Source organism: Xyrauchen texanus, chromosome 3 (genome assembly GCF_025860055.1).
Source record: "Xyrauchen texanus isolate HMW12.3.18 chromosome 3, RBS_HiC_50CHRs, whole genome shotgun sequence".
NCBI classification, from domain to species: Eukaryota; Metazoa; Chordata; class Actinopteri; order Cypriniformes; family Catostomidae; genus Xyrauchen; species Xyrauchen texanus.
Genome location: NC_068278.1, coordinates 41,725,431 through 41,740,273, shown reverse-complemented (window position 1 = coordinate 41,740,273; position 14,843 = coordinate 41,725,431). Strand labels below are relative to the sequence as shown.

The following is a 14,843-nucleotide window of genomic DNA, read 5'->3' as shown; positions in this document are numbered from 1 at the left end:
GTCCTTCTGTTTGCTATTTACATTGCTTTTAAGAGCTGCAGTCACATGAAGAAATTGTCGTCTATCAGAGAAGTGAAAGGAGTCTGTATTATATGAATGTATGTACTTGACTTAATGTTAGCCTAACCTTGTCAAAGCACTGAAGAAGTGACCTCGCTGATTGTGATTTGTGAGTGATTCTATGTCAGTGTGGCAGCGTAAATTTAGGTCCTTCTATCACCGGCTGAGACTCTTTCTCATGCGAAGGTAGAAAAAAGCTGTTGGGAGACCTTGTGGACTTTAAAGTAAAATTTATGAGATGTTTTTCTGAGGCACATATATGAGAAATATGACGAATAGAAAAGAGTATAACCTCACTTTGAAAATTTCAAAGTGCTAGTCCCTAAACAAACAAGTCCACTGTGTTCTAAATCTTACAGACATGAACAAATAACAGTCTTACATACCTTAAGCACAGTCTTGTGTCTTAGACTTTGTAATTTGTTTGGTACAAGCAGTAAAAAAAGAAAAAGAAAAGCTTGTTAACTGATAAAGTTCTGATGAGTTTAATTATCTCAAATTGCTAGTTTTTTATTTTATTTTTTTATTTTATTTATTTTTACAGCAAGGATATATCAGTGTGTGGGCAGTTTTCATTGTGCCTTCAACATGTCTTTCTTCTAGAATCTTAATTGGATGCTCAATTAACACCAAATATGAATTTATGCATATGTACTGCAAAAAAATGCAGTTCAGTGTTAATGACACTGACATGTAGAGAACAAATAATGACACAGAAAGTAGGAGTGCTACCTTTGAAGTAATTCAATTCTAAATTAATTATTTAAATATACTTCATATTAGAGTATTTTAAAGGTCTAAAAGGAGATGAAAGATGGATTTTTGTTTAGTGGAACTTTGGTTCTCTGAATGTGTAGTGGTCAGGCATAAGTAATGGGAACCATTTCCTGAAATGGCCATTTGAAGTCATGCTTTATCAAATAATATTTCCATCTATTTACTTGGATTCACAGGAAATAATGTCAGTAGATGAGGAGTCAACCTCCTGCTATTGCCTGATGGACTCTCGTAGCTGTCACTTGTTGCTGGATCAGCCTGGCTGCTATGCTCTAGTGGGTGAACCCATCACCGATGCAGCCATTAAGAGACTAAGGATTGCAGTTTTCGGCAGTATGGAGGCCTTCTCAATGGACTACAACCTGCGAGTGCACTGTGTAGATGACACACCTCATGCCTTTCAGGTGAGAGCTGGAATGTGAACTCAAATATTTAAATACTTAAAAAAACATATTTATGAATATGTTATCTCTTTAAGTCTGGGATGCAATCAAAACAAGAATATAGTTAAGGCAAACCACATATATATTTATTAAGCAAACACTTTCATGCTACTTGAGGAATAAAGATGAAAAGAACATAAGTGATTCATTCTAAGGAGACAGTGACATGAATACAAGTACAATGTAAAATACAAAGGGTTTGGAAGGGATGATAGTAAGTGTCCTTAATGGATCAAGTATTCACAGATATTTCTTGTGATTGGGAGGCACTCAGCTGTTCAAGTGGAATATGGAAGATCATCCCACCATCTAGTGCCATGATGATGATACTGGTACCATGAAGTGTCACTCATTCACAGACCTCAGAAGTCATGGAATGTAGTGTAATATGTTGGAGGGTGCAAATCCAGTGGCTGTACTCCATTCCAGTGCTTTGAACCTGTGATAATTGTAAAGATAATTGTATAATTAACTGTGTTATTATAATGGCTGCTGCAGTCTAAGTTATTTTCAAACGAGCACCCATAGAGGATGCCAAAGTCGATCAATATCATCTTACATGAGTGCTCAGACTGTGCTCAGCACACACACACACACACACACACACACACACACACGTTGGTGTGGCTATCCTTATGATGACACTCCATAGACGTAATGATTTTTTATACTGTACAAACTATAGATTCTATCCCCTAAACCTAACCCCAAAATAAAAACTTACTGCATTTTTACATTAAAAAAAAAAACATCATTTAGTATGTTTGTTAAGCAATTTGAATTATGTGGACACAAGAAATGTCCACATAAACCACATTTATAGCATAAAACCCTTCTAATTGCCAGTTTGTAACCTATAAAATAAATCTTCGTAAACCACCCAAACCTGTACTCACACACACACACACACACACACACACACACACACACATGTTGTGTTTCCATGTTTTATGGGGACTTTCCATAGACATAATGGTTTTTATACTGTACAAACTTTATATTCTATCCCCTAAACCTAACCCTACCCCTAAACCTAACCCTCACAGAAAACTTTCTGCATTTTTACATTTTCAAAAAACATAATTTAGTATGATTTATAAGCTGCTTTCCTCATGGGGACCGACAAAATGTCCCCACAAGGTCAAAAATTCCGGGTTTTACTATCCTTATGGGGACATTTGGTCCCCACAAAGTGATAAATACACGCTCACACACACACACACACACACACACACACACACACACACACACACACAGAACAATCATCTATGCAACACAATCAAACACAAAGCCATTTTGACAGATGAACACCGCCATGCTTGAAATCAAAGAGGCCAGTAATCAATTTATATTCAGTTTTCTTTTCAAAGCTTTAAACAGTAATTTGTTTGAAACCTTGTTTGAAAACTCTTACATACAACAATACATTTTAAGCTAAACTGATTGACAATATATTTGGCTTGGTATTAATATTTCAACCTTTTCCCATTGAATTGTTGGAAGGTTACGTCAGATTGTTTGCTCTTCTGAACTTGGTAAACTTCAATACAAGTTAAGCTCAATCGACAGCGTATGTGGCATACTATTGATTCTTTAAAAAAAGCTAAAATCTGGGTGAAAGTGAGACACTTACAATGGAAGTGAATGGGGCCAATCCATAAACATGAAAATACACACTATTTCAAAAGTATTGCCACATAAACAATGTTTGTGTTAACATGATTTTATTGTGATAAAATCACTTACTAACCTTTTCTGTGTAAAGTTATAGCCAATTTTACAAATGTATTGCCATGACGTTGTAATGTCATCAAACCCTAAAACAACTATAGAAATGAGGATTTAAACAACTTTACAGCTCAAATAATATATGAGTATTAACAGTACAATTAATGCAAGTGTTTTTATAAAATCATAAGCTTCACATTTCTGCCTTTAAATCCTCCAAAAATTGGCCCCATTCACTTCCATTGTACATGCCTCACTGTAACCTCGATTTTTGCTTTTTGTTTTTAAGAAAAGATGAGTCGGACGATTCTCAATTAATTTTTGTGGTAATCAACATTATACTACAAATGCTATCAATTGAGCTTAAATTATTGAGCCCAGAATATTCCTTTAGCAGTTCCTAAACAATGTAGCAATCATACAGGTTAATGCTCTCAGTCATAGTGTTTGTATCCTTGTCCTATCTGTCCAGATTGGGTTTTTTTTCACCATGTTCTCATGCTCTGCTCTTTCTTTTCTTCCATTTTTAACAAAGGGAGTGGTCACTGCTGAAACCAGCAGAGGAGGTCAACTCTTAGAGGAGCCTAAGACACTGTTCTTTAAAGGGAACTGCCTCAGTCTACAGGTGTCTATCCAGGATATCCCTCAGTTTATGTGGAGCATTAAACCCTTTACCACCTGTCAGGTAACATAACTTACATTAGCATTCTGTCCAGTGCTGTTATCTGCAATAGGCATCTGCATTGTACAAGTCATGAGAAAAGCTGGCATTTACTAGTGTGTTTATTCATACACACGCTCCTCTTAGTGTTACTGAAAGTTCTGAACTACATGAGCAGCTTTATGCTAATATTTGTCTCTGTTTTATTGATAGTCAAAATAACTTATTTATGAATATAATTTATATTAATATCACCATATTTCATGTGGGGACATTCTTGATCTTAGTGCAATCAAAATGTGTAGTTTTGTCAGACCTTTGGTGCAGTGGGTAGTGCATTTGCTCATGACATAGTCAAGTCTTCACAGCGACACAGGTTCAAGTTTGGCCTACATATCCCTTTCCACCTCTTTCCAAACATTTTTGTGTCTACTCTCCTGTACAGCCTGATCTCTTAAAATGTACACAACTGTAGCAAAATGTTTACAAAATGACGTTCATAGCACATATTCCAGCAGGTCCGAGGTGAAATGTCCAGTTAAATATTCTAGCAGATCAAAGATCAAAAATAAAACCAAAGTACCTCCCTGCCTTAAAGCTATAGTTCATCAAATAATGAATATTCTCTGATTATTTACTCACCCTCATGTCAAATGAGATGTGTATGACTTTCTTTCTTCTGCAAAACACATTTGAAGATTTGTAGAAAAAGATCCATTCTCAGCAGGTCCTTAGAATGGAAGAGGATGGTGATTAGATATTTATAGATTCAAAAAGAACAGATAGTCAGCATAAAATAAATCCACTTTATCTCTTTATAGTTAAAAAATGCTTAAATATTGTTCTTTTTCACACACAAAGTGATCGATTCACTTTAGAAGACATTAATGTCACCGCTAGAGATAGTATGGAATACTCTTGTGCTGACTATCTGAGCTTTTTGAATCTACAAATATCTAATCACCATCCTATCCCATTCTAAGGACTGCTGAGCATGGATCTTTTTCTATAAGTCTTCAAAAGTGTTAAATCATGCACATCTCATATGGTATAGTAAAGAGTAAATTATCAGCGCATTTTCATTTTTGGGTAAACTATACCTTTAAACCATAAACCGAAATCTAACCAATAGTGTCATAAAAAGCAAAAGTGAAATAAAACAAGATTCATGACCTATTGAGTTTTGAATCAACAAAATGTACCTCCCTCGTGTAAACCTTAAATCTAAACCTAACTGATAGTGTCATAAAAAACAAATGTGAGAATTAAAGCACAATTGCCGAATAACCGACGACCTTCCAAGTCATGTGCTATTGTAAACGTTTTTTTTTAATGGCATAAGATAGCATTGTGTGAGGAACAGAGTAAAAGGTAAATGTTTATTAACCGATAATCTGAAAATGCCCACAAATAAAATAAACGAGTCTAGACGACATCTGTGAACCTCTTAAAGCAAGCAGTGAATAATGATGTTGACTTCCACTTATACAGCACAAAAACCTGCTGCACTGAAGAACAATACTGTCCTATCTAACTTATAACTCTTTGACAATTAACACAGGAGTTGATAGAAGTCTATAATTGTTTCTGGTTTCGGGACACTTGATCAATACTGGGACATTTCTCCTCTCTTGGAACTTGCTTGATTATTCTCTGCTGCCTGCTCGGGGGAGAAATTGATCCTGGCATTAAGGCATCTGCCATCCCATCAAGCTCTTTCTTCTGTCCAGGGTCCCTATCACTGTTGACATAAAGCATCTCACAGGTCACTTCAATATGCAAGGCTAGAGAAAGGTCAAGGACACTCCCTGCAGATGTGCTGCTTCACTGAAATTAATTATACATCAAAGGCAATTGCTTTCCCTTTCCGCTGCCCTGCCCCAGATAGTGTGTGTTATACATACCCCAGCAGTGACCCCGATCAGCAGAATTAACAGGGATTAAAGTTTGTGTCTCTTGCAACACCGATGCTTCCAGGTTTTTCAGGGCTCAGGCACTTTCCCCTGACTCAGCTGTTTGATCTCTCTTTCTCCTTGCAGGAATTCTCCTTCACCCAAGTGTGGTATAGTAACCAGCAGCCTGTGCACTGTGCCTTCTCACTGCAGAGACATAGCGCCGCAACCACCCAGGTCTCCTGCAAGATCAGTGTGCGGCAGGTCAAAGGTCATGAGCAGATCCTGCAGGTCTACACCTCAGTGGCACAGGTCAGACTCACCCAGTTGTCAGCTGGTTTAATAAAATCTCTCTGTCCAACTTGGGGACTGTGAACTGAAAATACAACTGTTTTGCTTAGAGTCTTTTGCTACATAGAGAAAGTAATATTTAAAAGAATATTTACCCAGAAATAAAGATTCTGTCATAATTTACACACCCTTATGTTGTTACAAATCCATATGACTTACTTTCTTCCCAGAATGTTACCCTCAGTCACCATTCTCTTTCATTGTATAAATGCAATTTCAAACTGAAGCTAACATTCTGAGTAACATCTACTTTTTTGTTCCATGGAAGAGAAAGTCATTGGGGTGTGGAACAACATGGAGGTGAGTAAATAATGACAGTTTACCCATCTCTTGAGCCAGCATAGAGACAGTTTTACATGCACGCCGATATGCTGACAACTTCCAAAAATCATCCTATTTAAAAAGTTTGGCAAAGCAAGAAAACTGCTTTTACATGAGATTTGAAGGAATCGAGATATTCTCTGCTTTTGACGTCAATACGGGAAGAGGCATGTACACAACACTTACGTTCATTGGATAAGCTGGGTAAGAATGCCGGTATATTTCCATGCAATGTGAAATCGAGGTAATTAGCAAAAATCGATTTCAAGTCCTTCGTGACTTAGAGAAAGTTAAGTTTTAAGTTTTATATTTAAAGGTACAGTGTACCCAGAAATAAAGATTCTGTCATCATTTACTCACCTTATGTTGTTACAAACCCATATAACTTACTTTCTTTCCAGAAGGTTACCCTCAGTCACCATTCTCTTTCATTATTTAGATGTCATTTGAAAGTGAATGGTGACTGAAACTAACATTCTGGTTAGAATCTACTTTTTGTTCCATGGAAGAAACTAACCCTAACGGGTTTGTAACAACATGGAGGTGACAAAATTATGACTGTCCACCCATCTCTTTAAGCAATGAGTCAGTTGTACATGCACACCAATATGCTAAAAAACTCAAAAACATAAATCAGCTTGTTTAAAAATCTGACAAATCTAGAAAACTACTTTTACATGAGATTTGAAATAATCAAGTTTTTCTCTTCTTTTGACAACTATCCATGAAGAGCATTCGTGGATAAGCCAGAAAGAATGCCGTTAAAGATGTTTACATGCACCGAAAGATCGAGTTAATGGACAAAAATCTACCTGTGTCGATCAGTTTATTCTTTTTTTTTCTCCCCAATTTGGAATGCCCAATTCCTAATTCCCAATTCCTTGTGGTGCGCCTTAATCCGGGTGGCGGAGGACAAATCTCAGTTGCCTCCGCATCTGAGACCGTCAACCCATGCATCTTATCAAGTGGCTTGTTTAGAACGTTACTGCAGAGAAATAGCACGTGTGGAGGCTTCACGCTATTCTCCGCGGCATCCACACACAACTCACCACAAACCCCACCAAGAGCGAACCACATTATGGCGACCATGAGGAGGTTACCCCATGTGACTCGACCCTCCTTAGCAACCAGGCAAATTGGTTGCTTAGGAGACCTGGCTGGAGTCACTCAAAACACCCTGGATTCAAACTGGTGACTCCAGGGTTGGTAGTCAGCGTCTTTACTCGCTGAGCTACTCAGTCTTCCGATTGTTTTATTCTTAAGTGGTTTGTGACCTTACCATATAAAGCATCAAAGTAATTTAATGTGTTTACATGACCACACTCATTGTCGGCTTATTAAGATTAATCGGTGCATGTAAACACACTCAATATCACAAGAGCAAGAATGCAGTTGTAGTGAATATAAGCATGATTGCAAATGGGATATTTCTATTATACCACAGTACAAAGTCATTATTGGGTAACTTACATTATGCACACAATATTGCCAGTTATTGTCTATTTTTTAAGTCAAAGCAGGATAAACGATACAAATTGCCAAGCAATCTGTTAATAATATAAATTATTGCAATTTGACAGTGGTTTTGCAAGTCAGTGTATGCAACAAAACACTTTTTTTTTTTTCTTTTAGAGTGAAAACGAGACAGTCCCATTTTTTATGCAGGCAGATTGCACGGTCACTTCACAGACAGGGGCCCAAGCCTTCAAAATCCCCCTGTCCATTCGTCAGCGGATATGCACCACCTTCGATACTGCCAACGCCAAGGGCAAAGACTGGCAGCTCTTAGCTCAGAAACTCCAAATTCAAAGGTGAGCACCAGAGAGAGATGTAGCCATGGCAAAATTACTGATTGAAACTTAATGCGGCAGTGCTCACTTTATTAACAATGCCTTTGAATAATAGGCTAATACTGTGCTCCATTTTGCTCAAATAATTTTACTTAGAGCTCCTTAGGCTTTTCAGCTTGATAGAATTCAATTTCTGCAAAGGTTAAAAGTTCAAGAACCACTGGAACAGGGCTGGATCCCTGTAGCCTTGAGGACCGTACTCTTAATTTTTTGTAGTAATTCTTCAATATAATATATTAAGCATATGCATGAAGGCATCTCAACACTATAGGGTAAACTATTACTTTTTCCTATTATGACTGTGATCATGTCGAACAGAGCAGTTAAAAAAAAGAAAATGTCAGATTCCAAATTTTGTATATATTATAGTATGCCTTTTTTTCCCTAGCAGGTACACAGTTCTGAATATCATGACATAATAAAACAAAATGACCAAATCTATTGAATTAAAAAAATAAAACCTAAAACAACATTTTTTGGAGAAAAAAAAAAGTATTTATACCCTTCGTAATTACTAGTTTAATCTTGCACAGGAGCAAGATATTGTCTTATAAACATCCAATTTGTATAATATATACATACCTTCCCTCTCTATAAGATCAAACTGTATGGTTAGATTTTCCTTTGAACAAACAAAAAGGGAGACAAAAAACAATTCAAAACTAGTGAGGGATATAATTGTGGAGGAGCACAAATCTGGGGAAGGATACAAGGCCATCTCAAAGGCAATGAACATAATTCGGAGCTCAGTGCAGTCCATCATACAGAAGTGGAAGAAATATGGAACTACATTCACTCTGCCTTGGGCAGGCCACCCCTCTAAACTTAGTTAGCAAACAAGAATGGCACATTTCAGAAAGGCTACTGCAAAACCAACCATTACTCTTACTGAGCTACATGGCTCAACAATCTCAAAACTATTGCACAATCCTGCTGAAAAGACCAGCATTGCTGGTCACCAGCTTATGTTGTGTTTTTGGTGCTGGTTCCCCAGCATGGAATGCTGGTGTGGCGGTGTCCCCAATAGCCTTTTTAACTAGCTTAACCAGCTTCATCAGAAAGACTGTGCTGGTCAACAAGCTTCACCAGCAAGGCTTAGCTGGTGAAAAGCATGGCTGTGCTGGTACACCAGCTAGAACAGCAACAAACCAGCTTAAACCAGCCTAGACCAGCATGGGAATTGCATGCTGGTTAAGCTGGTCTTTTCAGCAGGGAAAAGGGGGCTGTACGGGAGAGTGGCTAAGAAGAAAAAAAACTTGCTTGACCATTAAGACTTTGCAATACTTCACATGGAAGATACTGCAAAGATGTGGCAGAAGGTATTGTGGTTTGATGAGACCAAGTGGAACTTTTTTCTACATTTTTGTTCGCTGTTTACAGAGTGCTGTCACAGAGACGACACATGTCTCACGACAGCACTCTGTAAACAGCGAACAAAAATGTAGCCAAGGACCACAGTCTCTAACGATTTGCGCAGTCTCATAGTATTATAGTTGCAGTGAATTTTTGAGGCTCAATGCCATTTTTATGCCTTGTTGCACATTACGATTGTTATTTTAGGGCACTATTTTGCTGCTGTTGTTTTTGATAACCGCTTCTGCTCAGTAAAGCTCATTTGTTATCTTTGGAGTGCAGGGTTTTGAAAAAGGGGGCGTGGCTAATCCAACGGCTCAGTTTGTGAAATTCTAGAATGGATAAAATCGCTTACAGTGCCTTTAATGCTTATTTTAAGCATGGGGGGAGTTCAGTGATTTGCAAATAAAAACAATCTTTTTATATCTCCAACTGATGTTTGATGGAAAGACCTGCTGTTCTATGAACTCTTGTGCAGACTGACCGCCGATCTCATGTAACACTAGCTATGCTCAGATATTCTTTATGAAATCATAATGCGGGCCACAAAAGATTGCTCGTAGGCCATGTTTTGAGTAGTGCTGCACTAGAGATTTAAGAGATACGAGAGCTCCACTTTGTTTGGCATCTGCTTCTTTTTTTATCTGTTAATCCAAAGTATGGGACATTGACAATTTATGATATTGCCTTGCAGATTTACTGATAATTTACATGGTAAAAGCTGAACCTAACCAAACACTTACCCTTTTGTAAATACTATATTTTACTTAACATAGTTTTAATTCTGATCATTTCGTTTATCAGTTGTGTCTGAAGTCTGAACAGGTGGTTTGTAACAAGTAAATCGATCCAAGTAACTCTACAAATTGAATAATGCATGAACTGCCAGCAATATTCTATGATTTGTATGTGCATTATGTTGTTCACTCCTCCTAACATAGTCATACAAGTCACAAACTATTGCATGTAATGCATATTTTATGAAACAGCAGTTATGATTTTGATCTGAATTAGTATTACAGTTCTGTAAATTGTGGGTTTTAAACAAGGTTCTCAACCTGTGTGACATAACCATGTGAAATTTGAATAATGATGCAACGCTCCCATCTACTGGCACATAAAGACAGGGTACTTGTTCTTAGGATTCACAAGGAATGATTTTTAGTGGTTTCACTCTACTCTTTATTTTTTCCTGACTGAATATTTAAAATAATATATACACGTATTCACCAAGCAACAGATTTGTCATGCAATTTTCCATGTCATGTACCATGTAAGGTTGACATATAAGATGTACGTTTCTAAATGAACATTCTCCTCAGTGAATCATCCATTTTCTTTCTGACCAGGAACCTGTCCTACTTCACTAAGCAGCAAAGTCCCTCTGCTGTCATTCTCAGTCTCTGGGAGGCCAGGCATCAGGACAGTGGTGATCTTGACTCACTTGCAAGTGCTTTGGAGGAGATTGGAAAGATCCACTGTAAAAGTCTGCCTCAGAGTCCTGATGAGAAAGAACCAGACTTTAACTTTTGAGGGACACCAAACTGGAGACTAAATTAACTCCCCCAGGTGCAATTGCCAAGCATCTTCTAAATTAGAGTCCAAGAAGACCCAGCTAAATATATCAAGTCTGTGAGAAGACTTTGACAAGATGTGACCAATAAAACACTTTCATGTGTACATGTGCAAAAGAGATACATTGGCAACAATTTGGTGCGGATTCAGCAACTTTAAAAGGCCTTACTCAAAGTAAACGTCAGAATGCTGTGTCAAGCCATCACATCCTACATGAAATTCCACCTTAGCCCTCTCTTGGTGTTCATATTTTTAAATGATTGTGTGGGATTTGATTAGTGACCACAATTATTTTTCAGATCCAGATTGTGTTTTAGAGTTGAGCAGTATTTATATCCATTCTGCATGTTACTACTGACTTGTGCTTTGTTTGCACTAAATGAGTTTTAAAGAAGAGAGGGGAATACACTCCTTCAAAAAAAAATATTTTAAACATCACAAATTGTCATTGCGAGTCACTGAGTTCCTTATTTTACATTATTATTGCATTGTCCAATTGCTCTCTAAATGGGATTGGTTAATAAAGGCATAGTAAGAACAATTTTAGGCTTGTTTTCAGCTGTGTAACAAGGTAAAAAATAAGTTCTAGTTGGAAGTCAGTGTTCTGCTCAATAGAAAAGATTCATTTACGCAAGTAAAAGGGGGGCATTTGAGTCTTAGCCTTGTAGGCAGTGCTCAGACATGTACCGATCTTATTCCCCCTCTTATCCCCTTTCATTTTTTGTCTCCCTCTCCACTTTCTTATCTAATAAAAGAGAAAAATGCCAAACATATATTGACAAAAGGGGGGGAAAGGCAGATGCTTTTTGTACCCCAACCCTAGTACAAATAATGGTAGATGCTATTTGCACCCTATAATTACATACTAACATACAGTATAATTGGCAACACTGCTGTGTGTTTATTGTGTTTAATTTCCCCTTACTTCTAAACCTAACAATAACCTTCTCTTACATGGTTTTACTACAGTAACCATAGCATCACCATGGTATTTTGTAGTAAAATGATAATAACCACAAAATTAAACATGGTTACTATATTAACGCCACATAACTGTTATCACCACATAAATAATTTTTACTTGTATTGCAGCATCACCTTCAACGCAGATTGATGTAAGTTTCTATGTTTCCTATAGACTTTTAGGGTGCAAATAGCCATGCTGTGTGGCAGGTGCTTTTTACACCTGGGTGCAAATAGTCACACCTGAAGAAAAAAACACTTAAAGCAAGCGCCGTACCGTTTTCCCTTAGAAAACCAAAAGTATAAGAACCCCCACCCACTGCTATTAGTCATTCGGGGCAAAGAGAAGGTCAGTGTCTTTGCCTTTAATAGTGGGAGTCAGGCTTCAGACAAATATTTACCACAAGAAGCATTTAATTAGACCATGCAGATGGCAGCATATCCCTTTTGTTAATGCTTAAAGCTTTTTTTGAAATTCATCTGAAATGGAAACCCCCTGAGAGAGCTCTGTAGAATGAATCCTCTCTTATCTCCTCTGACCAAATTCCACCATTGAGACAATGGCGGAACATGGGCTGGTGAGCAGGGTGAGATATAATTAAGGTCTGATAAAGAGAAAAGAGCTGTGTGGAAATTGCTGTCAGAAGTGCAGTTAAAAAGTTATGTTCTTCTTTTCCAAGTCATCTATTTCATTAACCTACTCTCGCAAAAGAGAAAATGCCTCCATGAAGCAAATTGTAGAAGGTTTTAAGTACCTTAGACACTACAACTATCTTAGCCATTAAAATATCTCTTACACTAGACACTCTTTGGATTTATGAAGCATTTTAACAAGACTTATTTGCTGGTCACTTTATTTTGTGACAAGCAGCAGCTGTTATTTAGACTCAAGCTGTTACACCGCCAATGATCCACATCACGATACAGTATAATAGCCCAAAGAAATTTCTCATTGAGTTTTATTCTTTCTCACTGTAGTTTATTCTTTCTCACTTTCTTCTGTAGTCTTTATTTGAACTTCTTTGCACATTTGCCATCACCCCTTTTAAATTTTGTTAAAGGAATTATGACTTTCTTCAGTGGAGCACAGATGGAGAGGTTTGGCAGAATGTTAGGGACTGACAGCTTCAGTAACCATTCACTTTCATTGCCTCTGTTTTCCATACAGTGAAAGTGGTGTCTGAGGTTAACACTCTACATCTCCTTACATGTTTAACAGAAGAACAAATGTTATAAAGGTTTGCAACAACATGATAGTGAGTACATTTCAGACAGGATTTACATTTTTGGGTGAACTATTAATTTAAGATACATCATTGTGTCATCATGTTTACAAACCTGAAAGAAAATCCCTATTAGTCCTCATTAAATGGATGGTTCACAAAAAAATGATAATTCTCTCATAATTTACTCCTCCTAATCCCAGATGTGTATGACTTTCTTTCTTCTGCTGAACACAATCAAATAGTTTTGGAGACATACCTCAATTCTGTTGGTCCTTACTATGCATGTGAATGGGGACCAGACCTTTGAAGCTCTAAAAATCATGTAAAGGCAGCATAAAGGTAAACCATAAGACTCCAGTGGTTAAAACTATATATTCAGAAGTGATATGATAGATGTGGGTGAGAAACACATCAATATGTATTATCAAAATGTCCTTTATTTCCATAAATCTCAACTTTCACTTTAAAAATGGGAAAGAATGTGAAAGTGGAGATTTATTGGAAAAATTACTTCCATAATTATCTGTTTTTCACCCACACCTATCATATAGCTTCTGAAAATATGGATTAAAGCGCTGGAGTAATGTGGCTTACTTTTATTCTGCCTTTATGTACTTTTTGGACCTTCAAATTTCTGGCCACCTTTCACTAGCACTGTGTGGACCTACAGAGCTGAGATAGAAATTCATACTCATCTGAGATGCATGAGGGTGAGTAAATAAATTATGAAAGAAATTTCAGTTATTTTGGTGAACTATCCCTTTAAGCCATTTCAATGTTCATATTGTGACCAATGTCCACATGATGCAACATAATGTTAAACTTATGCCAGCTTTGCTCTCTATCAAGGGAAACTTCACATTTTTCCTCATAATTGTGAACAGCATTTATGATATTGATCAATTAACTTTTAAATAGTAAAGTTAAATATGTTTATCAGTCCCACATTCATGTTACATTTAGTCCTATGCTTCAAATTATGATTCTTGTGCCTTGCATAACTTCTGTAAATGATGAATGTTGAACAGGTTAAGATGGGTCTACAGATCATGCAAATGTACTGTAAGATATCAGTTTAAAACACACACACACACACACACACATACACATTATATTACACTGATATGCAGGGGTCATAAGCTTTTCTAGTGATAAATATACTTGTTTGGTATCGCCAGGCCAGCTTTGTGGTAAACTGTATCTATGATTATGTACATTTTGGATGCTTTCTGTACAGTAGAGTATGCTGATGTACTATATGCAATCTTTTGGAAATAAATGTACAGCTGAAGAGAGCTTCAACTCTAGCAAATGTGACTAATGCATTATTCCTTTTACATCTGATGTTGAGATTTAATTAATGACGGTCATAATTGGATAATCTATTTCTGTCCTTTACAGAAGTGATACAGAATGTCTGCAAAAATGTTCATGTTGTACCAGGAGAGAGCACCATCTGGTCTCAGTATCATTTGTTTATATTTGAGAGTTTAAAACATTGCTATCCTCTTTTCTTATCTTTGTATTCTCTCATCTTATCTCCCTCCTCCTCTTTCATCTTCTTCTTTTTTGTCCTAATGTATCCCTGTTTACAAAGACAATGTTATTAACACTCTTACCCTTCATTTCCCACTTATGGTATG

The 14,843-nt window shown here is 37.0% G+C and overlaps 1 protein-coding gene across 1 annotated transcript in view; it reads left to right on the top strand.

Annotated features, from left to right (window-relative positions):
- Positions 1–11,615, top strand: part of unc5db (unc-5 netrin receptor Db) — a 257,129-nt gene extending 245,514 nt beyond the window's left edge. The window contains exons 13-17 of the mRNA XM_052093637.1: positions 1,014–1,241; positions 3,544–3,693; positions 5,709–5,873; positions 7,866–8,044; positions 10,786–11,615. Of these exons, the coding sequence (XP_051949597.1) occupies positions 1,014–1,241; positions 3,544–3,693; positions 5,709–5,873; positions 7,866–8,044; positions 10,786–10,969 (906 nt within the window). The 3' untranslated portion in view covers positions 10,970–11,615. The remainder of the gene's footprint in view (positions 1–1,013; positions 1,242–3,543; positions 3,694–5,708; positions 5,874–7,865; positions 8,045–10,785) is intronic.
- Positions 11,616–14,843: the final 3,228 nt, after the last annotated feature.